Raw genomic sequence first — 26347 nt, forward strand, 5'->3', positions numbered from 1 at the left:
ACAAGGTAATCACCCTTGGAAACTTCAAACCAGGGTCTTGTCATTCCTGGATAATCACCGCTAGTGATTATTTGCAAATGGCCTATTTGCACAACACCTAATGGTCCTAATGAAAAGCCAAGTGAGGGCTAACACTAATCAAGTTTAGCATATTCTGTGGTTTTCTTGCATATCCAAGTTTAACATATTTCTCTTTAGTCAAAAAGAGGGCTGTGAAAATATTCACAAATCCCTCGCATCCTGGACATAAATTATTTCAACTCCTACCCTCAAAACTGCATACCAAGACAACTAAACACAAGAACAAATTTTTCCTGAACACCATCACTCTGATAAACAAATAATTCCCTCAACACTGTAAAACTATTCACTAAGTCTGCATTACTATTACTATTAATCTTAAGTGCGCCGTTGTGCCTACCATCCTACCAGCCGCTCTGAGTCCGTTTTGGAATGAGCGGCATATAAATACAATAAATAAATAAATACAATAAATAAATAAATACAATAAATAAATAAATCCCTGTCCTATTGCCTAATTTATCTGTAACTACTTTGCTAATATTCATGTTTATACCAATACCTACTATCTTGTATATGTTTGACAAATAAATAAATAAAATAAATTTTAAACATTCTTCCTGTGCTTTGATATTTCCCAATTGGGCCCCAAACCGTCTCTTAGTTAATGTTGGTTCCCATTGTAAAAGGGAAGGGATTGTGGGAATCCAGACAGCAGAGGCGAGATAAAGATATTATTTTATCTTCCCTTTATTTTGCTGGGGGGAAACCAGACAGACATCTTTAGATGTCATTAATTATATCTAAGGCAATTTGATCAGCCTCTGGCAAGCTTTTCAGAGCAGTTTACTGTAACCCAGAGACTCAAACGAGAAACGCAAAAGCCATAAAAGATATCTCAAACCACAATGCCAATGTAAACAAGGTTAAGATGATAGGCTGAATTTATTTCCAAAGCAAACTCTTTTGTCCTCTTTCAGATTTGGCCCCCCAACGCACCCGTGGGTGACACTTACCTACATACTGGCCTTTTCCTTCTCGAAACGGGGGGCCGAGGGGCCCTTTCACCACCGGCTGCATGTATTTCATCTGTGCATAACCTCCTCCGGGGCCACCTCCAGCTGTTGCAGAGATTCGGAGGCCTACCAACAGCCACAGAGCCACCTCATAGAACATGGTGCCTTGCTAAGAGCCTCCCTGTAATCTGAAAAAAAAAGGAGGGCAAAGTCATTTGAAGGAACCTCTAAACTATTCTTGAAGGTGCATGATCCAGAATGAAAGTGGGGAGAGGTTTGTGGGGAAATGGTAGCAGTTTCTAGAGTTGGGATGGGCAATGTTTGCTCTTCTATGACATGTGGACTTCAACTCCCAGAATTCTCAAACTAACATAATTGGCTCAGGAATTCTGGAAGTTGAAGTCCACAAGTCATAGAAGAGCCAACTTTGCCTACCCCTTGTTCTAGAGCAAAGCTTGGCTTTGGTACCCCATCCTGGTGTTTCCTCATCATAGATCACAGCTTTCAATTTACCAGATTAATCCTCCAGGCAGGTAATTGTCTATGGTGTAACAAGGATTTGGGGTTTTTGAGAACATGCCATGAATGTTGTACCAATATACCTACCACGAGAAGCCATGAATACCCAATCTCCAACAACATGCATAATCTCTACTAACTCAACTTTTTCCTTGCTTTCTGGACATACTTTCAAAATTAGGGCTGGACTACAGTCAATTATCTTGCCATCAATGAGTGGAAGCTTTGCAGAAGGAGACCCAAATTCATAAGAAGAAATATCTTAATTTCACGAGCTAAAGCAGTGGGAGAACTAGTGGAAAAGTCTAAAGAGAAGTTTGGATGAGAAACTTGAAAGGTTCCTTCTACCCCTATAATGACTTTATGGGATCCATCCATCCATCCCATTTACCAGAAGGAACAACATAAAAAAACATATACCAAAAAGACCACTTAAACCAGGGGGTCTCCAAACTCAGAAACTTTAAGACTTATGGACTTCAACTCCCAGAATTCCCTAACCAGCCTGTGCTGGCTGGGGAATTCTGGGAATTGAAGTCCACAAGTCTTAAAGTTTCCATGTTTGGAGACCCTTGATTTAAACCAATAAACAAGGCTGATGCCTCTATAAAATTTCTGCTTATCCCCCACTATCTCATGCCAGATTGGTCAACCTCCTGGTTCCAGTGCTTGGAGGAAAAGTCAGGCTGTTTTCCTGAACGTCAATAGGATCAGGGCCAGGGAAATTGTTCCATAAGGCTGGCACCATGATAGAGAAGATAGTCCTCCAAGGATGACTCCTCTGCTAGGATAGAAGCCACTGAAGATCGGTAATCCCATGAATAATCCCATCTCATTCCATGTAGGACAACTGTGTTCTTTTTGCTGACAATGTGAAACTTTTTAACACCACTGATAACACACTTACTCTCCAAAAAGACCTGGATTTTGTCTCAGACTGGTCTAACACCTGGCAACTTCAAATATCAACCAACAAATGCTCTATCCTCCACATTGGCAAAAAGAATCCTAACCGCACATACGAACTGAATAAACAATCTCTCACTGCCAACCCACATTCTGTAAAGGACCTTGGAATACTAATATCGAATGACCTAAGTGCTAAAGCCCACTGCAACAATATCGCCCAAAAAGCCTCTAGAGTTGTCAACCTGATCCTACGCAGCTTCTGCTCAGGCAACCTCACCCTACTCACAAGAGCCTACAAAACTTTTGCCAGACCTATCCTAGACTACTGCTTATCTTTCTGGAACCCATACCACATCTCAGACATCAACACCCTTGAAAATGTCCAAAGATATTTCACCAGAAGAGCCCTTCACTCCTCCACTCGAAACAGAATATCCTACGAAAATAGACTAACAATCCTGGGCCTAGAAAGCCTAGAACTACGGCGCCTAAAACACGATCTGAGCATTGCCCACAAGATCATATGCTGCAACGTCTTAACAGTCAATGACTACTTCAGCTTCAACCGCAATAACACAAGAGCACACAACAGATTCAAACTTAATACGAACCGCACCCAACTTGACTGTAAAAAATATGATTTCAACAATTGAGTTATCGAAGCTTTGAACTCACTACCGGACTCAATTGTGTCAACCCCTAACCCCCAACATTTCTCCCTTAGACTCTCCACGATTGACCTCTCCAGGTTCCTAAGAGGCCAGTAAGGGGCGTACATAAATGCACTGGTGTGCCTTTCGTCCCCTGTCCAATTGTCTTTCCTTTCTTTCACCTATCTTATATATTCTCTTCCTTTCATATATTCTCTCCTCTAAGTTCACCTTCACCCTCTTTTATATTATCACATGTCTATTTCCTTCCTATGTATTTATGTATTGGACAAATGAATAAATAAATAAAAATTAAAGATCTCAACCAGCACCTTCAATTGCACTTGGAATACTATTGGGAGGCAGTACCTCCTGCTGTATTTTGAACCGGCTGTGGCTCCCAGATGCTCTTCAATGGCAGCTCCATGTAAATCCCATTGCAGTTGTCCAAGGAAGGGGTAACTAAGGCATGAGTGACCATAAGCCCTTATGAAACTCATCAGCACTCGTGGAAATGCTGCAAGCACGTGGAAATATCCAACTTCCCAACTTTTCTTCTTGAAATTTCAACAAGGAAGAGAAATTATCTGATCCAAAGGGGGGGAAGAAAGGCTTAGAAGAAACTTCTGAAGGTTCTGAGAACTCCTGGGTTGCTTTTCTCATTTCATACCAATCATCGGATCACTCCCATCAAGAGGGCAAACAAGGAAACAGATTCAAAACGGGCATCTGCCCTCTCCTGCCCAACCAGCTTCTCTTTTTATGTATCTTCTGAAGCTTCGAGGACCCGCCCGTCCCTGGCCTCCCTTTGCAGAAGGCACTCAAAGGATGAATAGAAGCTCACAATTTCAGCAAACGTCTCTCCCTCCCTCCCCTCCAGTTGCAATGGACCGTAACTCCCATTATATCTCAATCAACATATCCCTGGCACACCCACTCGGATGATTATAGGAACGAGAGCCAAGAACATCTGGGGAGCACCTGTTTGGGCAAGGCTGCGAGCGTTTGGGATGCGCCTTGAGTGCACAGAGAAACGCGAAGATGTGGCAAGAAAGGAAGCTTGTAAAAGCAACTCTGAAATCAGGGATCCGTGGTGCTCTCTAAGCTGGGTTGTTTTGTTGCAGATGTTTCATTACCCACAGCCGGGGGTTTATTTTATTTATTTATTTATTGGATTTGTATGCCGCCCCTCTCCGTAGACTCGGGGCGGCTAACAACAGTAATAAAAAACAGCATGTAAATCCAATACTAAAACAACTAAAAACCCTTATTGTAAAACCAAACATCCATACAGACAAACATACCATGCATGAATTGTAAAGGCCTAGGGGGAAGGGAATATCTCAGTTCCCCCATGCCTGACGGCAGAGGTGGGTTTTAAGGAGCTTACGAAAGGCGAGGAGGGTGGGGGCAATTCTAATCTCAGGGGGGAGTTGGTTCCAGAGGGCCGGGGCCGCCACAAAGAAGGCTCTTCCCAAATGACATTGTTTTGTTGACGGGACCCGGAGAAGGCCCACTCTGTGGGACCTAACTGGTCACTGGGATTCGTGCGGCAGAAGGCGGTCTCGTAGATACCCTGGTCTGGTGCCATGAAGGGCTTTATAGGTGATGACCAACACTTTGAATTGTGACCGGAAACTGATCGGCAACCAATGCCGACTGTGGAGTGTTGGTGTAACATGGGCATTTGCTGCTCCCGCCACCGGTGTGCTGCGTGCACAGCTCCAGCATGCGCGTGCACATGTCCAAGTGAGATTTTGCTTCTGCACATGTGCAGGAAACAAAATCTTGTGAGGGGAGGTGCATGCGCCAGAGATTTAACCGATTTCTTTAGTTCTGTGCATGCGCAGAAGCAAAAAATATCTCCAAAATCTCATATGTGTGTGTGTCCCCTCGTGAGTTTTTGCTCCCTGTGCAAGGGCAGAAGAAAAATCTCGCTCAGATTCATGCACAGACACCGGAGATGTGGAGCTGCGCATACAGCTCAATTTTTGCTACCAGTCGACCGTAGAGGTAGGAACCCGCTACTGATTACCCAAACTAGATGACAACATCATCAGTGAAAGGTCTGCAAGAAAACCAGCCAAGCTCACAGAGCATCAATAATCGAGCTACAAATATTCCTCCTTATTGTCTAGGGAAGTGATGGAGAACCTTTTCCCCCTCAGGTGATGAAAGAGTGTGCGCGCGCACTATCGCACATGCATAATTCAATGCCTGGGGTGGGCAAAAACAGCTTCCCCTCCCTCCCAGAAGCCCTCTGGAGGCCAGAAACAGACTGTTTCCCAACTTCTGGTGGGCCCAGTAGGCTCGTGTTTCGCCCGCCCCAGGGTCCAAAGGCTTCTCTGGAGCCACGGGAGGGTAAAAATCCTCCTGAAGGCTCTCTGGAAGCCAAAAACGCCCTCCCAGAGTCTCTGTGTGTGAGCCAAAAATCAGCTGGCTGGCACACACATACACGTTGGAGCTGAGCTAGGGCAACGGTTCATGTGCCAACAGATATGGCTCCACATGACACCTGTGGCACCTGTTCCATAGGTTCGCCATCACTAGTCTAGGGAGATTCTCAGTCTATGTAGGTTCACGGTTGTCCCGAAGGTGCTTTGTTCAAGTGGCAACTGGACTTTCTGGTTTTTCTGCGAAGATGTTTCACTTCTCATCCAAGAAGCTGCTTCAGATCTAACTGGATGGTGGGGAAAGGATGGATTTCTATTCCTTGCAGACAGCTGGTTATTTGCTTCCTTCCAGAGAGGCCTTGTGGTCAGGCGTGGGTTCCTACTTACCGCCAATACGCGGTCAGGCGTGGGTTCCTACTTACCACCACTACGCATGGCTCCGAGTGATTGGCAGGGGCATGCGTGTGTCCAGCAGGCACATGCGAGATTTGGTTTCTGCGCATGTGCAGCAAGCAAAATCTCACGGGAGGACACGGCCATGTGAGATTATGGCAATTTTGTGACGTAAAAATGCCCCAAATCTCTCTTCTGCTCATGTCCACTTGAGAGATTTTGCTTCCTGCGCATGCACAAAAGCCAAATCTCACATGGCCATGTGCGTGTGCACACCGGACAACCAGAGCTGCACATGCAGCTCCATTTTCGCTACCGGAACGCAGTATGGCGCATACCGGCTAGCAACCTATTACTGCTTGAGGTCATCGGGAGGTTTTTCTGCGTCCTCAGGGTCACTGGAACTGGCAGCCACCCAGGCCTACCACGTCCCTGAGCCAGGTTCTCTCCCAAGGCTGTAGTGCTGCCATCTTGGGGTTTTTTTTTTAAGTTTTAAGCATGCGCAGAGGGTCAATTCCGGGAAGGGATGTGTGCACTTCCATCACAATGTGAACCGGTGGGGAAGGGAAGGTAGAATCCCCCTCTGATCACCTGAGTAGTGCAAATGGGTGTAGGGTGTTTTCTGCCCTCCACCCCTTCACTAGAGATTCTCTTTAATTGGTAATTTTGAATTTGTATTAAATGTGGCTGTAGCAAGGACATAAGAACATAGGAACATAAGAAGAGCCATGCTGAATCAGGCCAAAGCCCATCGAGTCCAGCATTCTGTGTCACACAGTGGCCCACCAATTGTCCATGGGGATCTTGAGCAGAAAGAGAAGGCAAAACCCTCCCTTTCCTTTGACCCCCAATAAATGGTACCCAAGGGAACCCTGCCTGCCTCAGCCAACATAGAGGTGGCACATGGACATCCATTTCAATAACCACCAATACACTTGGCATCCATGAATCTGTCTAATCCTGCCTTGAAGCCATCAAGGCTGACAGCTGTCACGACCTCTTATGGAAGGGAATTCCATAAACTAACGACCCTCTGGGTGAAGAAATATTTCCCTCACCTTTTTAACTATGAGCTTTAGGGAGTGCCCCCTCCTCCTAGTATTGTGTGATAGAGAAAAGAATTTTTCTCTATCCAACTTTTCTATCCCACATTTCCTTGATCATTTTTGTTGCCCTTTTTTGCACCTTTCCCAGTTCCATCATATCCTTCTTGCGGTGAGGTGACCAGAACTGTACACAGTACTCCAAGTGTGGTCTCACCATCGATTTGTACAGAGGCAATGCAACACTTACTGACTTATTTTCAATTCCCTTCCTAATCATGCCAAGCATGGAATTTGCTTTTTTTTACTGCTGCTGCAAACTGGGTTGACATCTTCATTGAGCTGTCCACCAAAATCCCAAGATCCCATCAATTGGTAGGTATAATTGGGGTTCTTTTCCCCGATATATGCATAACTTTGCACTTGTTTAGGTTAAAATGCATTTGCCACTTTGTTACCCACTAACTTGATTTCGAGAGATCCTTCTGGAGCTCCCGACAATCAGAGGACCTCCTGAAAGCCTTGTCTCCAAAACACATCCTCAATGCAGATGCCCACCTCGATCGGAGAGTGAAAGTTGTCCAGGAGAGGTAAGAGATGCTAAACCAAGGATGCCATCGTTTCTCTCTGACTCTGTTTTTCCTCAGCTTCGGAAGATTTCTTTGAGATCTGGCTCTTGAAAATAAGTCAGTAAGTGTTGTATTGCCTCTGTACAAATTGATGGTGAGACCACACTTGGAATACTGTGTACAGTTCTGGTCACTGCACCTCAAGAAGGATATAATGGAACTGGGAAAGGTGCAAAAAAGGGTAACAATTATGATCAAGGAAATGTGGGATAGAAAAGTTGGATAGAGAAAAATTATTTTCTCTATCACACAATACTAGGACGAGGGGGCACTCCCTAAAGCTCATAGGTAAGAAAGTGAGGACAAATCAAGGGAAATATTTCTTCACCCAGAGGGTCGTGGATTTATGGAATTCCCTTCAAGAAGAGGTCGTGACAGCTGTCAGCCTTGATGGCTTCAAGGCAGGATTAGACAGATTCATGGATGCCAAGTGTATCAGTGGTTATTAAAAAGGTTGTCCATGTGTCACCTCTATGTTGGTGGAGGCAGGCAGGATTCCCTTGGGTACCATTTATTGGGGGTCAAAGGAAAGGGAGGGTTTTGCCTTCTCTTTCTGCTCAAGATCCCCATGGACAATTGGTGGGCCACTGTGTGACACAGAATGCTGGACTCGATGGGCTTTGGCCTGATTCAGCATGGCTCTTCTTATGTTCCTATGTATGCAGATGCCCACCTCGATCGAAGAATGAAAGTTGTCCAGGAAAGGTAAGAGGTGCTAAACCAAGGATGCCATCGTTTCTCTCTGACTCTGTTTTTCCTCAGCTTCGGAAGATTTCTTTGAGATCTGGCTCTTGAAAAACGTCTTCCCTTCCAAAACTCGGAGCTCACTCTGCTGCCTTTTGAAAACTTTTGGCTCAAAGGAAGGGTGTGAAAAAAATCCCCCGTTGCGTTTGGCGGCTTAAAAAATGGATATGTCAGAGGCACAATTCTCTGGCTTGGAGTCCTGCCAGGGGCAGTAACTTTTCCAATGTGGTGCTTCTTGAAATGTCAATGGAAGTTTGTTTGGTCAAGTGCTTATGAGAAATCTTGATGGTTTACGATGCTTCCTAAGACGTGCTGGAGGGCCCACTTGTGTAAAATTAAAAAGGCTTTCCATAAACATTGGTTTCCCCCTCAAACAACATTTCCCGAAGCAAGCCTTCAAACAAGGGTCTGTGTGAAGCGAAAGGAGAGATTATTTTCTGACGGGTTTAATGACACAGAACACCAAAAAGTGCTGTGGATTAATTGAACCGCAATCGCCATTAATAAAAAAATTAAAAAACTTTGGCCCTTTCCCGCTTGGGAGGGAAGGGAGAAAGTTCTCCAGGAACTGGACTGGAATGTCCTGAGCTGCTTTCCTTGAAATAGCAGTGAGGTGGAAAGAGAATGTGAGACACAGAAAGGAGACAGGACGAGAGAGGTTCAAGAGCACACAAGGAAAGACCAGTTTGAGTCCGGAGGGACGGATCGCAGGGGATATACATTCTACAAATCTGGCTTACCCCCATTGACTTTGCCTGTTGGAAGCTGACCGGAAAACTCAAAAATTGTGATCACGTGACCCCAGGACATTGCAACTGCCATAACTACATGCCAGATGCCAACCGTTCAAGTTTTAATCATGTTTTTATGGGGATGCTGCAATGGCTGTTAAGTAGAACAAGGAAGTCAAACTGTCAGCACATGGGCTGGATGGGTCAGATGCTGGCCATGCCCGGTTTAGTGAAAGGGGCAGAAGTTGCGATACGTCACAACATCGTGATAACATTGTCAACATCGATTTTAACATTGTCTGGGTTGGGCAAGTCCTTAAATGAGGATAGGATAGGATAATAGAATAGAGGATAGAGGATAAAGAATAGAGAATAGAGAATAGAATAGAAAGAAAATAGACTAGACTAGAATAGAATGAAAATGGAATGGAATAGAATATTGAATACTGAATACTGAATACTGAAAACTGAAAACTGAAAACTGAAAACTGAAAACTGAAAACTGAAAACTGAAAACTGAAAACTGAAAACTGAAAAAACTGAAAACTGAAAACTGAAAACTGAATACAGAATAGAATAGAATAGAATATTGAATAGAATAGAATTCTTCATTGGCCAAGTGTGATTGGACACACAAGGAATTTGTCTTTGATGCATATGCTCGGAGTGTACATAAAAGAAAAGATACATTCGTCAAGAATCATGAGGTACAACACTTAATGATTGTCACAGGGTTCAAATAAGCAATTAGGAAACAATCAATATTAATATAAATCATAAGGATACAAGCAACAAGTTACAGTGATACAGTCATAAGTGGGAGGAGATGGGGTGATAGGAACTATGAGAAGACTAATAGTAATAGTAAAGCAGACGGTGAATAGTTTGACAGTGGTGAGGGAATTATTCATTTAGCAGAGGGTTGGCGTTAGGAAAAAACTGTTCTGTGTCTAGTTGTCTTGATGTGCAGTATAATAGTGTCATTTCTTTATCTTAGGTTAAATCTGAGAACAAGACTTCTTCCCTTCTTTGAATCAGTACTTAAGACTCAAATCACCCAAGACAGCATTAAAGTTATGATTATTTTTAGTAATTATTTGAAGTAACAATGGCACTGAAAAAAAGTGACTTATACTTATGACCATTGCAGCATCCTCATAATAACACGATTAAAATTTGAATGCTTGGCAGCTGGCATGTATTTATGGTAGTTGCAGTGTCCTGGGATCATGTGATCACATTTTTTGACTTTTCCAAGTCGGCTTCCAACAGGTAAAGTCAATGAGGTAAGCAAGATTTTCTTTACAATCAACCTCAGTGATTCACTTAACAACCATTCAGCAGCATGGTGGCCTAGTGATGAAGATGCTCGCCTCCCATTCGGAAGATTGAGAGTTCAATCCTAGGTAGTGGCAAATGTTTCACTCTAAGGGCACAAGGAAAAAAATATCTGCTGTGAACTCCATGTGGTGTCAGGAAGGGCACCCGGCCAGTAAAGGCTTAACTCCATCCAGTCTCCCTGATACCACTCCAAATCATCACTTACTGGCCATAGCACACACAAAAAGGCTGTAAAATAAGGCTTGACTCAAATGTCTCACTTAAGTGTTGGAAATTTCAATCCCAATTGCAGTTATAAGTCAAATGCAGTTCCTTGTGCTGCTTCTGGAATCAGGCTCCGACTGAAGCAGCAAGGGTGCAGGGGCTTGCTGGAAAACCCAGTAGCATGTTTACGAAATGGCAGGTTCAGGAGGACTGATGTGCTGGCTCCCTATCACTTTCCCGGGACGCTTCGGGAATTAGGCTTCATGTGGAACTGAAGCTCTCTGCTTCCTGAACCACCTGCAAATGCAACACATGGAGCATGTGGGCGTAGCTACATTTTCACCCTCTTTCTTGGGGGGAAAAAGGTGCGTCTTATCCTCCGAAAAATACAGTGGGTGGATAATGCTCTCTACATGGGGCTACCTTTGAAAAGTGTTCGGAAACTTCAGATCGTGCAGAATGCAGCTGTGAGAGCAATCAAGGGCTTCCCGAGATATGCCCATGTTACACCAACACTCTGCAGTCTGCATTGGTTGCCAATCAGTTTCCAGTCACAATTCAAAGTGTTGGTTATGACCTATAAAGCCCTTCATGGCATTGGACCAGAATATCTCCAGGACCGCCTTCTGCCGCATGAATCCCAGCAACCGATTAGGTCCCACAGAGTTGGCCTTCTCCGGGTCCCGTCGACTAAACAATGTCATCTGGCGGGACCCAGGGGAAGAGCCTTCTCTGTGGCAGCCCTGACTCTCTGGAACCAGCTCCCCCCTGAGATTAGAACTGCCCCCACCCTCCTTGCCTTTCGTAAACTCCTTAAAACCCACCTCTGCCATCAGGCATGGGGGAATTGAATTATTCCTTCCCCCCAGGCCTATACAATTTATGCATGGTATATTTGTGTGTGTGTCTGCTTTAATAATGGTTTTTTTTAATGTTTTTAAATTATTAGATTTGTCTTGAATTGTTCTATTTTTGTTGTGAGCCACCCTGAGTCTACGAAGAGGGGCAGCATACAAATCTAATAAATAAATAAATGAATGAATGAATGAATGAATAAAATATAATAAAATAATAAAATAAAATAAAATAAAATAAAATAAAATAAAATAATAAAATATTGAAATGCCTGCAAGCCAGCAACCAATCTCAGAGGAGCACTAGGAACCCCCTAGTTCCTGAGTCACCTGTATTCTCTGCTATTGGCATTAAGGCAAACATCCCTCTATTCCTCCCTCCATCCAGCCACCTGACAAGTGAGCTGTCAGCCCACCATCACGAGCTCTTCAGGTGAAGCCAGTTGAAAAAAATTAAAACTGTAGATTCAAGCTATTCCCAAAATTGATCTGACCACCCTCTGTACCTCTTCAATACAGATGTAGCAAAAAAAAAAAGTCTATTTCTACAGCTGAGATCTCTTAATAGCCACGTCTTGGCTCTATTTAAAAAAAAAACAATTTAAACAACCTTTTCTAAAAAAAAAAAAAAGAATTCCTTTCCCAAGTCCAATAAGAGATCAAACTGAGTAGGGCCTTCCTAAGGAGGGAATTGCAAAGATTCCATCTTGCTGCTCCATGAAATAGAAGAACTGGGCAGCTTTTCGAAAACAATCCAGCCTGGCCAACTCTAGTAGATATCCGGTTCCTCTTCCTTCTTGGCACAGGAGAGTTTGCAAGAATTTAAAGATCTGCATATTCTTTCCCCTTGCAGCACCATTGCTGGGATTTGTATTGAATTGGGCAGGGGTGACATCAGTACTGGGTTGCTACCTGGACCTGTAGAGGGGGCACGGAAAACGCCATTCCGGTAGCGAAAATGGAGCTGCAGGTGCAGTTCCAGCTGACTGGTGGGTGCACATGTTAGAGTGAGATTTTCTTCCTGCGCATACATAGAACATCAAATTTTGTGAAAGGATGCACGTGAGCGTGAGATTTCGGAACTTTGTGCTGGTCTTTTTTGCTTCCGCGCATGCGGAAAAATCAGCAAAAAACGTTGAAATCTCACGTTTGTGCTTGTCCTTGCACAAGATTTTATTTCCTGCACATGCGCAGGAAACAAATATTGCTCCAACTTGCACATATGTGTGCCTGGGTCACAGAGCTCCATGAGAAACATACTGGAAGCTAGAATCCGTCCCTGGGTGAAATGCTCCTGGTTTGCTCATGCCTGTCAGTCATCGGTGCTTTGGAGAATGACCTGACTCCCTCTTCTTTATGGCAGCCCATGAGATATTGGAAGACTGCTATCATGTCTCCCCTGGTTCTTCTTTTCATCAAACTAGCCATGCCCAGTTCCTGCAACCGTTCTTCATATGTTTTAGCCTCCAGTCCCCTGATCCTCCTTATCGCTCTTCTCTGAACTCTTTCTAGAGTCTCAACATCCTTTTTGCATCATGGTGGGATACAGTAATGACATAAATGTTCTTTCATACGGTATAATAACAGAAGTGTTATTTTATAAGGCAGGGGGTCTCCAAGCTTGGCAACTTGATAAGATTGATGGAATTTCGACTCCCAGAATTCCCCAGCCAGGATGCTGTTTAGTTTGCCTTGCCAAACCCGAACATGCTGAAATTATCATGGAAATCTGCATGGCAGTCACAGGGTTTTTCTGGATCTCTTTCCTGGGGCTACCGGGCTTTGCCTGCTGGGCCACTTCCTTCTGGGGGAGCGCTTTCCCAACTGCGGAAATGGGGGGAACCGGAGCCAGCCAAATACATCAACGCCAAGGCAACCTGGCAAAGGGTCAGATGGGAATCTGGCAACCGACTCGGTCTCTGGGACGCCAAGCCTTAGCTCTGTGGAAGTTCATAAAAGGATGTGATGGAAAGACGACGCGGTCCATCTTGAACCCTGGCAGTCTGGCGACGTATCCCGGACCCCCAATAAATCCTCTTCGATTGATTCCGAATAAATAAGCCCTGACTTTCATAGGCTGACTTCCCGAGTAGCTTGGATTAGAAACAAGGGCTTTAGCCATCTATTCTCTCTCTTCTATGTGGGCGACTGTGTGCGGTGTCAACCTACCCCAATTTAGGAAAGGAAGAGAGGGCAACCGCAGCTGCTAACAGCAAAACAAACTCTCTTTTGGTCATGGAGATAGATAACCAAGGATGGAGGAGAAAGGGTACAAGAATAAGAGCTCAGAGTTCATTAAGCATCACAGAAACCCGGATCCCACGGCCTCATTTCTTTGGTCGCTTTATTTGGTTCAATCAGCTCCAAGGTTACATACAGGCTTCAACAAAGAGGGGCCCAAAGAGGATGCAACACAGAGACTGTAGGATTTTTAAATATATATAAATATATATATTATTATTATTATTATTAATAATAATAATTATTATTATTATTATTGTTGTTGTTGTTGCTGCTGCTGAATAAAAGGCAAGGTTTCTCAACTGTCATAAGTGTGAAAATTGGTCATAAGTCTTTTTCTCAGTGCCATTGTCACTTCAAACAATCGCTAAATGAATTGTTTGTATTCTCATTATTTTGAACATTCTTTCCTTTCTATTAATAAATAGTGATGGGCGAACTGAACTCGCACAATTCGGGTCTGTACCGAATTTTGCGGTGTTTGGTATGCCGAACACAAACCCGAAATTTTTCCAAACTTCGGGCAAAGTTCGGGGTCATGTTCAGCATTCGGAGCTTTGACATCACCAGCGGGTTGCTAAGGATGCCAAGGTGATCACTTCCTGGATTCCATGGAATCCAGGAAGTGATCACCTTGGCGTCCTTAGCATCCTGCCGGTGATGTCAAAGCTCCACCCCCGGAATCTCTTCGTGGGAGGGATTCCCCAGCTCCTTCAAAGGGAGGTCTTCATGTAAAAATAAACATTGTTATTTTTATGAAAAAGGACACCGCAGCAGCGCTGCAAGTAAAGGGCGGTCCTTTCACGTAAAAATAAACATTATTCCATGGAATAAACAATATTCCATGGAATCCAGGAAGTGATCACCTTGGCGTCCTTAGCAACCTGCTGGTGACGTCAAAGCTCCACCCCCGGAATCTCTTTGTGGGAGGGATTCCTCATTTGGGTTCAGTTCAGGTTCAGCCGAATTTTGTGTAAAATTCGGCCGCACTTGCCGAACCCGAACACCGTCGGGTTCGCCCATCACTATTAATAAAACTATGTTCTTAAACTTTTTTAAAAAGTATACTTGAGGAATTGTATACCATTCATTAAATCACATCTGCTGCCACTTATGCAGTTTGTATCTGAAAAATGTTGCAAAAAAATGTAGCCATGATTCACATGTTTATCAATCGTTTCTCCCAACAGTCACTGGCAGCTGTCTGGATGGACTCATTTCCTTGATATGCATTTAGCCACTAAACACGACCTTCAAGGATAGAACTGTCTGCCATGCTGCAATGAAGTGATTTAATCCTCTTTTTAAAAGCCAGATAAGTTTATAGTCCTTATGATCTCTTGTAGCAGTGATTCCATAGGTTTGACTCATTCAGGTGCCGATTCCTAGGATTTCCTGCCTAATAGAAATCTGCATTAGTCAGCTATGATGTCTTTACTATCCTCCAATAAACAATATTGTGTTTACTTTTGTTCCTTTTTAAGATGAGCAAGATGAAATAGCTCCCTTCCCCAGGGCTCATGTAACAAGACAAACACCAAATAAGCCTGTTTTACTAGTTGAAACTGAAATTTACATGACTTTGGGGAATTGCTCTCTTGGCTCTGTGCTGGCTTTAAAGTGGTTTATCTTCAGTCATTAAATGTACGTAATTATACCACGGCTCTCCTTCGCTCCCCTTGTAAAGTTAAAGCGTAAAATAAAATTTAATACAGAAATGCAGGGCCTCCCCAGCCGTAAAATAACAATAAAACTATTCTCCAGAAAGACAAAGCTGGAACACAAAGGGAGACGTGGAAAGTTAAAGAGTGAAAAACATTGACCAAGGGTCAAACTTCTTGGCAACATTTCCTTGCAACAATGAAGATTTAAGAGGCTAAAAGATTGCAGCCAATTTACTACCTTGCAACACCAAGCTGCCCCAAATCAGAGAAAAGACGCACAAAGCAACTGACACCCCAATGGGAAGGATAAATAACACAAAGGCACTAATCGGCTGTATTCCGCAACAGGCTTATTAACCAGGGCAGCTCAATGTACAGCTGTTGCATTCATACATGTCCAAATTTTGATTCCCGTGTAAAATTTCTGTATTTGTGTGTCTTTCACATCACCATTGTTCCCAGCTCCCTTGTTCTAGCTGCTTGCACAGAGCACCAGTTCGTCTCCTCACCAAAGTGGTACCTATCTATCTACTTGCATAGAACATACTTTCAAACTGTTTGGTAGATAAAAGGTGGGTGACAGGAGCTCACACTGTCATGTGGAGCTGGGACTTGGACCTCAGGAGCTGAGATCATGTCTTGCATCCTAAGCAACTGAACCACTGCACCCCTTTGAAATCAACTGTTGCTGAGCCAAGAAAAAAGAAAGAAAATAAAAAGGAAAGGAAAAAGAAAAAAGAAAAACCATACAAACAAAATAAACCTCAGTTTTTGGTAGGATTTGTCCTTCCAGTCTGTACTGGCATAAAGAACCTTACAAAAAGACCCCTAGAGTTCTGTTTCTCAACCTAGGCAACATTAATATACTGTATATGGACTTCCAACACCCAGAATTGGGAGTCGGATGGTGAATTCTGGGACTTGGAGTCCGTGTAGGTTAAAGTTGCCAAGGTTAAGAACAGTAGTGAAATGTAATTATTTTTACTACTGGTTCTGTGGCTGTGGCTTAGTGGGGATAGTGTGGCTTGGTAGGTATGGTAGGGGAAGGATACTGCAAAATCTCCATTCCCTCCCCACGCCAGGGGAAGGATACTGCAAAATCCCCATTCCCTCCCCACCCCAGGGGAAGGATATTGTAAAATCTCCATTTCCTCCCCATTCCAGGGGAAGGATACTGCAAAATCCCCATTCCCTCCCCACTCCAGGGAAAAGACACTGCAAAATCCACATTTACTCCCCACTCCAGGGGAAGGATACTGCAAAATCCCCATATCCTCCCCACTCCATGGGAAGGATATTGTAAAATCTCCATTTCCTCCCCATTCCAGGGGAAGGATACTGCAAAATCTCCATTCCCTCCCCACGCCAGGGGAAGGATACTGCAAAATCCACATTTACTCTCCACTCCAGGGGAAGGATACTGCAAAATCCCAATATCCTCCCCACTCCAGGGGAAGGATACTGCAAAATCTCCATTCCCTCCCCACGCCAGGGGAAGGATACTGCAAAATCCCCATTCCCTCCCCACTCCAGGGGAAGGATACTGCAAAATCCCCATTCCCTCCCCACTCCAGGGGAAGGATATTGTAAAATCTCCATTTCCTCCCCATTCCAGGGGAAGGATACTGCAAAATCCCCATTCCCTCCCCACGCCAGGGGAAGGATACTGCAAAATCCCCATTCCCTCCCCACTCCAGGGGAAGGATACTGCAAAATTCCCATTCCCTCCCCACTCCAGGGGAAGGATATTGTAAAATCTCCATTTCCTCCCCATTCCAGGGGAAGGATACTGCAAAATCCACATTTACTCTCCACTCCAGGGGAAGGATATTGTAAAATCTCCATTCCCTCCCCACTCCAGGGGAAGGATACTGCAAAATCCACATTTACTCTCCACTCCAGGGGAAGGATATTGTAAAATCTCCATTTCCTCCCCATTCCAGGGGAAGGATACTGCAAAATCCCCATTCCCTCCCCACGCCAGGGGAAGGATACTGCAAAATCCCCATTCCCTCCCCACTCCAGGGGAAGGATACTGCAAAATCCCCATTCCCTCCCCACTCCAGGGGAAGGATATTGTAAAATCTCCATTTCCTCCCCATTCCAGGGGAAGGATACTGCAAAATCCCCATTCCCTCCCCACTCCAGGGGAAGGATACTGCAAAATCCACATTTACTCTCCACTCCAGGGGAAGGATACTGCAAAATCTCCATTCCCTCCCCACTCCAGGGGAAGGATACTGCAAAATCCCCATTCCCTCCCCACCCCAGGGGAAGGATACTGCAAAATCCCCATTCCCTCCCCACTCCAGGGGAAGGATACTGCAAAATCCCCATTCCCTCCCCACTCCAGGGGAAGGATACTGCAAAATCCCCATTCCCTCCCCACTTCAGGGAAAAGACACTGCAAAATCCACATTTACTCCCCACTCCAGGGGAAGGATACTGCAAAATCCCCATTCCCTCCCCACCCCAGGGGAAGGATACTGCAAAATCCCCATTCCCTCCCCACTCCAGGGGAAGGATACTGCAAAATCCCCATTCCCTCCCCACTCCAGGGGAAGGATACTGCAAAATCTCCATTCCCTCCCCACTCCAGGAAAAAGACACTGCAAAATCCACATTTACTCCCCACTCCAGGGGAAGGATACTGCAAAATCCCCATATCCTCCCCACTCCAGGGGAAGGATATTGTAAAATCTCCATTTCCTCCCCATTCCAGGGGAAGGATACTGCAAAATCTCCATTCCCTCCCCACTCCAGGGGAAGGATACTGCAAAATCCCCATTCCCTCCCCACTCCAGGGGAAAGGATACTGCAAAATCCCCATTCCCTCCCCACTCCAGGGAAAAGACACTGCAAAATCCACATTTACTCCCCACTCCTGGTGAAGGATACTGCAAAATCCCCATATCCTCCCCACTCCAGGGGAAGGATATTGTAAAATCTCCATTTCCTCCCCACTCCAGGGGAAGGATATTGTAAAATCTCCATTTCCTCCCCATTCCAGGGGAAGGATACTGCAAAATCCCCATTCCCTCCCCACTCCAGGGAAAAGACACTGCAAAATCCACATTTACTCCTCACTCCAGGGGAAGGATACTGCAAAATCCCCATATCCTCCCCACTCCATGGGAAGGATATTGTAAAATCTCCATTTCCTCCCCATTCCAGGGGAAGGATACTGCAAAATCCCCATATCCTCCCCACGCCAGGGGAAGGATACTGCAAAATCCACATTTACTCTCCACTCCAGGGGAAGGATACTGCAAATTCTCCATTTCCTCCCCATTCCAGGGGAAGGATACTGCAAAATCTCCATTCCCTCCCCACGCCAGGGGAAGGATACTGCAAAATCCACATTTACTCTCCACTCCAGGGGAAGGATACTGCAAAATCCCAATATCCTCCCCACTCCAGGGGAAGGATACTGCAAAATCTCCATTCCCTCCCCACGCCAGGGGAAGGATACTGCAAAATCCCCATTCCCTCCCCACTCCAGGGGAAGGATACTGCAAAATCCCCATTCCCTCCCCACTCCAGGGGAAGGATATTGTAAAATCTCCATTTCCTCCCCATTCCAGGGGAAGGATACTGCAAAATCCCCATTCCCTCCCCACGCCAGGGGAAGGATACTGCAAAATCCCCATTCCCTCCCCACTCCAGGGGAAGGATACTGCAAAATCCCCATTCCCTCCCCACTCCAGGGGAAGGATATTGTAAAATCTCCATTTCCTCCCCATTCCAGGGGAAGGATACTGCAAAATCCCCATTCCCTCCCCACTCCAGGGGAAGGATACTGCAAAATCTCCATTCCCACCCCACGCCAGGGAAAAAACACTGCAAAATCCACATTTTCTCCCCACTCCAGGGGAAGGATACTGCAAAATCCTAATTCCCTCCCCACTCCAGGGAAAGGATATTGCAAAATCTCCATTTCCTCCCCATTCCAGGGGAAGAATACTGCAAAATCTCCATTTCTTCCCACTCCTGGGGGAAGGATATTGCAAAATCTCCATTCCCATCCCACTCTGGGACCAGCCAGGGGTGGTATTTGCCAGTTCTCTGAACTACTCAAAATTTTTGCTACCGTTTCTCCAGAACTTATCAGGATCTGCTGGATTCCACCCCTGGTTGAGAAACAACATCTCAGAGCATTTTGTCCCAGGAAGACTAACCAGAGAATGTTCTTTAGGGACACCCCCAATACTCCCAAGTTATATCTTAAGACAGCTATGTCCATCTCTCTCCTAATGGCTAAAAGTAAAACAATCAAATATATCTGTTTCTGCAAGAAGTGAGTCAAGCTAAGAACTAAGAGCTAACTAAGAGCTATTTAATATCCATACGCTGGCCACCAAGAAAGGAGAAATTATGTTTTCCAGCAAAGAAGCCAAAAGCCTTTTGCATTTTACCTTTCCTCTGCCAATCCCAGTAAATTGGTGCTGACAAAAATTGCTCTTCAGAGACTGAATTCCTGCAGTTCTTCCAAACAGGGATTAGCAATTTAATGATGTGATCCTCCTTAATGACGGAGGGTGGATGAAGAAGAAGGAGAAACGGAGCAGAGTTATAAGCAATGACCAGATCTGAAGCTCCCATAAAATTTCCTGTAATTAAAAGAGGCTATTATACAAAGGACTTGAATGACCACAAGAAAAGGCAGACATGTTATTAAGGCTTCATCCATTTCCATGGATCTTGCAGGACTTCAATAAAAGACAGCTGGATGAAGTATTTTACTTTATTGTCCTCCACACAACATCAATCAATACACACACATACACAATACACACACACACACTCCACCCTGAGTCTACGGAGAGGGGTGGCATACAAATCTAATAAATAAAAACAAACATCAATAGGACAAAACCAGAAATTGATTTTATACAACTTCTATGTCCATCGATTGCAAATGTGTTCAATTACTTTACTCCCCAGGGAGTTAGCAATTGCCTCCTGTATTCTGGAAGGTTTCTGGAAATAAGATTTGATCTGGCTCTCAGAGCTACTTCCAACATCTTTTGGAGTCTGGAGTTCCTAACCTTCAACCTCTCATTTGATCCAGGGTCAGTTCAACTCAGATGACCTTTTCCTAGCAAGCACGATTTTCCGATAGCTGTGCAATGAAGGTTTACAAGTCCAAGATTTTGCATTTCCTCAAATACTGTATAGTTTTTATTCTGCAAGTTACTACTCTACTTGCAACAGAACACCCTACTTACCAGACTTGAAATCCTAGGCTTAGAAAGTTTAGAACTACATTGCCTTCAACACAACCTATGAAATCATCCTTCTTGTCAACAAATACTTCAGCTTCAACCACAACAATTCACGAGCACACAACAGATAGAAACTCAAAAGTAAACTGCTCCAAACTCGGCTGCAGAAAATACGACTTCAGCAACCAAGTGGTTAATGTATGGAACTAACTACTACACTCTGTTGTTTCATCACCAACCCCCCAAAACTTTACCCTTAGACTGTCCACTGTTGACCTCACCTGATTCCTTAGAGGTCAGTAAGGAGCATGCATAAGTGCACCATCCCTGTCCTAATGTTTCTCTCCTATTAATACCCATCTCATGTATATAAACAGTGTTATTTCTTGTACACTACCAATACCTACTTGACAAAAATAAATAAATACATAAAAATAAAAAGTGGAATTCCCCTCCTCTTCTGACAGCACCGAGTCTCTTTCCCTGGCTTCTACCCTCAGGCATACCGGATATTTACACAACTCAAGCTCCCTGGAATTATAACACTAATCCTCCTGATGGATCTCAATGGACAAGGAAATTGAAGGAAATTCCATGATCACTTCAGATTCCCACCCCCTTTCTGGAAAAATAGCTTGGACAAGAAAGTGTGGTTTCTATTTTTGCCTTCCTCTATATCAAGGCACAAAGAAACACAACTTCCTAAACAATGCAGAGGAGACCCGTTCTTTGACTCACCTTCCTGCCTTTTGAAATGCCTGTTCCCTCAAGTTCAGTCTTCCACTTTTCTTTCCGAAACTCCTGAGCTTAGCCTGAACACTCTCATTGTCTTTTTGCCAAAGTGTGACGTACACACCCACTTACATATTCCCTCTAAAACAACCACGGGAACCATCCCAAGGCAAAGGGGTCAATTTATTCCTTTCCTGAGGTTCCCTATAAGCAAATGGGGGCAGCATTTAACCACACACTTCACCTTTCGCCATATGAACTGTGCCAGATTCATGGTTTTTCTGTCTCATCCTGAAATGAGTTTCTTTCACTTGCTTTGCGTGCCAGCAAGAACCATTCACCAGACTGGAGCAAGGAACAGCAGTTGGAAATCTATGAATGAAGTGTCTAATCTCTGAACACTTGATTTTCTTTGCTGCTACACAAAAAGTAGTTGTAAACTTTTTAATCCCAGTCAAAGAGCTGAATACTGTACAGCAGTGCAGAAAAGCCAAAATGGGATACTAGGCACAGAAAGAAAGTCACTATGTTCCATCGTGTTTTTTTGTTTAATTAAAGGAAGGAGCAAGCTTCTAGTCCTCATGGGTACAGAAAGATCCTTCAATAATTGTGGCAACAGCTGGTGGAATAAATAAGGCATTGCAGATTCATATTTAGCCAAGCCTTTATCTTGGATAAAATTCTCCAGTTGTAAACATATTGTTTTTCCAAGTCCAGCTTCTGAAAGGAGACCGAGACTGCCCTGCAGAGTACTGAATTAAACTAGTAGAAACTTAATTTAATTCCACAGGCATTCACGTTCAACTGTTCATCCAATAGCATTCATATTAAATGCAATTCACTGATTCACTCTCCAATCAGGAATTCAATCATTTTGTTGACCGCCTGTAAGCTCTTTAGGGCAGTGATGGCAAACCTGTGGCACATGTGCCACAGATAGCATGCAGAGCCATCTCTGAAGGCATGTGAGGCATTGCTCTATGTCAACTCCAGTGTACATGCATGCGCTGACCAGCTGATTTTCAGTCATGGAAAAGGCCGTTTGGCTCTCTGGAGGCTTCAGGGAAGCTTCCTGGAGCCCCAGAATGCAAAAAACAGCACAACGGACAAACCAGAAGTCCATTTTTTCCAAACTCCCAGTTTGCCCATTTGGCCATTTTTTCACTGTCCTAGATAAGAGCAGGAGAAATTAGACAAAGCAAAGGCCTTTTGTTAGCTTAAGGGCAGTGATGGGCTCCTGCGGGTACGGTCAGATATGCAGAACCGGTAGAAAAATTTTGATTTTTTTTCTTTTTTTCCCTTCTGGGCTCTGGGTATGTTTTTCCTATAGCAGTAAATGAGGTTGGATGTGCATAATTTTAGAAGAGTTGTGTGTGTGTGTGTGTGTGTGTGTGTGTGTGTGTGTACATAGACATAAAATTTATATAGTAGATAATGTATATTTTTGATTGCCTGTGTGTAATATGTATGTACACATATGGCATATATACATAGAATTAAGGAGTATATATTGGATGTTCAATAATAGTAAATAGAGAGGGAAATTGTATCTCTTTGAGGTGAGGAGAGGCCAGGCACCCTAACACTAACCCAAACTCTTTATGTGAGTGGTGTCAGGTTGGCCATCTTTAAGCCAGTCACAAAATAATAAATAATAAATAATAAGTAATAAGTAATAAGTAAAAGTAATAAGTAATAAGTAATAAGTAATAAGTAATAAGTAATAAGTAATAAATTATAAATTATAAAATAAATAATAAATAATAAATAATAAATAATAAATAATAAATAATAAATAATAAATAATAAATAATAAATAATAAATAATAAATAATAAATAATAAATAATAAATAATAAATAATAAATAATAAATAATAAATAATAAATAATAAATAATAAATAATAAATAATAAATAATAAATAATAAATAATAAATAATAAATAATAAATAATAAATAATAAATAATAAATAATAAATAATAAATAATAAATAATAAATTATAAATTATAAATTATAAAATATAAAATATAAAATATAAAATATAAAATATAAAATATAAAATAAATAATAAATAATAAATAATAAATAATAAATAATAAATAATAAATAATAAATAATAAATAATAAATAATAAATAATAAATAATAAATAATTTATTAGATTTGTATGCCGCCCCTCTCCGAAGACTCGGGGCGGCCTTAAGCCACCCCAGTCACATGATCATCAAGCTACTCCCACCTGGTCACATGGCCAGCAAGCCACACCCATAAACTAAGCCACGCCCACAGCATGGTAGTAAACTTTTTTGCAGTCCTTCGCTGTTTAAGAGTGATGAAAAAATGAAGAATGGTCATGTTCGGTGGAGCTGAGCTGGGGGACGGCTCACATGCCCACAGAGAGGGCTGTGTGCTATTGTGGCACGCATGCCATAGGTTTGCCATCAGAGGAGTAGGAGAAGCCAGCAGGAGGAGTGATTTAGCTATTACTACAACATGGCACAGACTGCCATTTCTCTGCCTTATGCCTCGCTTGGGAGAGAAGATGTACCTCACTGCAGGTGGTGTCCGAATAAAGACCACAATTGAGTGCAGGATTTATGTTGCTAGGTGGGGCCTTTCTTAACTAAATTTTGCCCCATTTTAAGACATTCTTTGCCATGTTTGTTAAGAAAATCACAGCAGTTATTTATTTATTTATTAGATTTCTATGCCACCCTTCTCGAGGCGATTCAGGATGGTGTACAACGTTAATATAACAATATATTAAGAAATCTAATATCTTTTTTTAGATATTAGATTTCTTAATATATTGTTATATTAACGTTGTGGCGCGGTGCTGTCGCTGTGTGTTTCCCGGTCCTCCGGGTTTCATCTGGCCTTTTGCGTTGATTGATTGCCCTATCGGGCGACCGCAGACCCGTAGAGCCCAAGGTCTTTGAGGGGAAGTTTTCGTGCACCCGGGGGTGTTCGGCGGACCCCCCCCGGGGGACGGGAGATCCTCCAAATCATCAACCAAAGAGATCAGCTTTTTTTTGCTGATCCGGAAGCGCTGCGCTCTGCTTTATTTTGGAAGCCGCGGTAACGACAAATATCTTTGGGGGTGTTATTGCTTGCTGCAGAAGGACTGAGGACGGTTTTTGGATTTGTGGATTACGTGTTGGATTACTCCCTGCGAAAGAGACATCCCGACTCCTTTTTTGAGTCTGAAGAACGAGAGGCGGCGACTTCGATTTGTGAGTGTTACGATCCTGGCAAAGATGGCGACGATGACTCGGCGGAATTTACTTGAAGGTTTTTAGAATGAATTTTCGCCACGTCTATCTGTGATTTTGACTTGCCCTAGAACTATCAGCTATACTTTAAATTCTCGCAGGGAGAGAAGGTTTAAGCAACGTGCTTTGAAGGTAGGAGAAAGTTCAAACCCCCCGCAACAAGGATATTTTTGCTATTTGTCTTTGAAATAACATCTTGATTAGTTGGAAAAAAAAATAAAATAAAGCAGATTAGAGTTAAAACAGCAACCGGAAAACCCCGACCCTATTTTTTTTACCTACCATTTACCTTACTTTCCATACCCTTTTTGCCTTAACTTTGCCTTAATTTTTATTACCTTTCACCTCCCTCCTTTAATATTAAATAAATAAACTTTGCATAGATAGATATTTTTGTTTTCTTTTTTCTTTTCTTAATTCTCACTAGTATTACTCCTTTTCTTTTTGGACATCTTTACATATATTGGATTACTTTTGGATACTTGGAAATTAAACAACTTGGACAATTTGATATTAGGACACTTGAATATTGGACGTTCATAGATCCGGACCTTTGGACAACTTGCTAATCCTCGACTGTCTCTTTTATTTCTTATCCTCCCTGGAACTTTGTCATTAAAATTTATTTCATTAACTACAAACAAAAGTTTTAGCGAAACCATTGACTTTACTCTTTGAATTTATACCCCAGCAATATCCTTCTATCAAACTCTCAATATAACTGAACTGAACTGTACTGAATTGGATTAACTCAATAGCACCATACTGTTGTTGAACCACGAACCCTTTGATTTGGATTGATTTGGATTGAATTCTTCTTAATTTACTTAATTTACTTAAATCTTATTTTGATATCTTTGGACTATCTTTGGACTATATATACCGACAAAACCTCTTTATCCAATTGTGTAATACAATATTTACTTTACCTGCTGAACTATTTACATAAATTATATTGTATTATATTATATTAAGATAGATTGTACTATATTTAGCTAGAATATACTGATAGATTACCTTGATTAATATTAAACCTTAGACTTTATTATTTTTTATCCTTAATTAACTTTAAATAGCAAATAGTAACAGGACCTTTTTATTTTATTTTATAACTTATAGTAAATTAATGTTTAAGATTTATCTGATTTAATTAACTTAAGTGATTCAACTGATTTAATCCCTTAATAGAGTAACCCCCCGACTGATTGACTGTTTTTCCCCTCATATTGAATATTGAATAATTGTACTACTGAACTATTATTTTCTCCCATTTTTTCTTCCCTTCCTTTTCTTTTCCATACATTGAGATATTATTACTGGAGTCATATTGATCTAAATGCTATTTTATCGATAATTTGAACCCTAAATATAAACTGTCTTTCTCTTGTTACTTCTTAAGTGTAACAAATTCTGATATTCTTCTAACAGCTCTCTACTAATTGTATCTTTAAAAACAAAAACAAAAACAAAAAATCTTTACTACATATACTGCAACTTTCTATACCATCTTAATTACTCTAACCTCATTACTTCCGACAACATTACACATACTTCTTTACACCACATACATCCCTTTACTACAACATACACACCATTTATATACTGTTCTAACGACTTCTCCTTAATACAAAAATGTCTGCCTCAAATCAACCAACCCTTATGAAATCTTGGAAGAAAAACCCCAATCAGCCTGCAACACCAAATTCAACCCAGCAACGCTCAGCGGATTTGTCAGACAAAACATCTCTCCAACAACAAACACAAG

General features: G+C 42.6%; 1 protein-coding gene across 5 annotated transcripts in view; it reads right to left on the minus strand.

Annotated features, from left to right (window-relative positions):
* Positions 1-26347, minus strand: part of COL8A2 (collagen type VIII alpha 2 chain) — a 284052-nt gene that overhangs the window by 31167 nt on the left and 226538 nt on the right. For 4 of the 5 annotated variants that reach the window (XM_070764716.1, XM_070764714.1, XM_070764717.1 and 1 more), the window contains one exon: positions 1038-1225. In XM_070764716.1, the coding sequence (XP_070620817.1) occupies positions 1038-1197 (160 nt within the window). In that variant the 5' untranslated portion in view covers positions 1198-1225. Of the gene's footprint in view, positions 1-1037; positions 1226-19767; positions 19963-26347 lie in introns of those variants that run through there. The other variant, XR_011560347.1, reaches the window with a different exon arrangement.

Source organism: Erythrolamprus reginae, chromosome 11 (assembly GCF_031021105.1).
Source record: "Erythrolamprus reginae isolate rEryReg1 chromosome 11, rEryReg1.hap1, whole genome shotgun sequence".
NCBI lineage: Eukaryota > Metazoa > Chordata > Lepidosauria > Squamata > Dipsadidae > Erythrolamprus > Erythrolamprus reginae.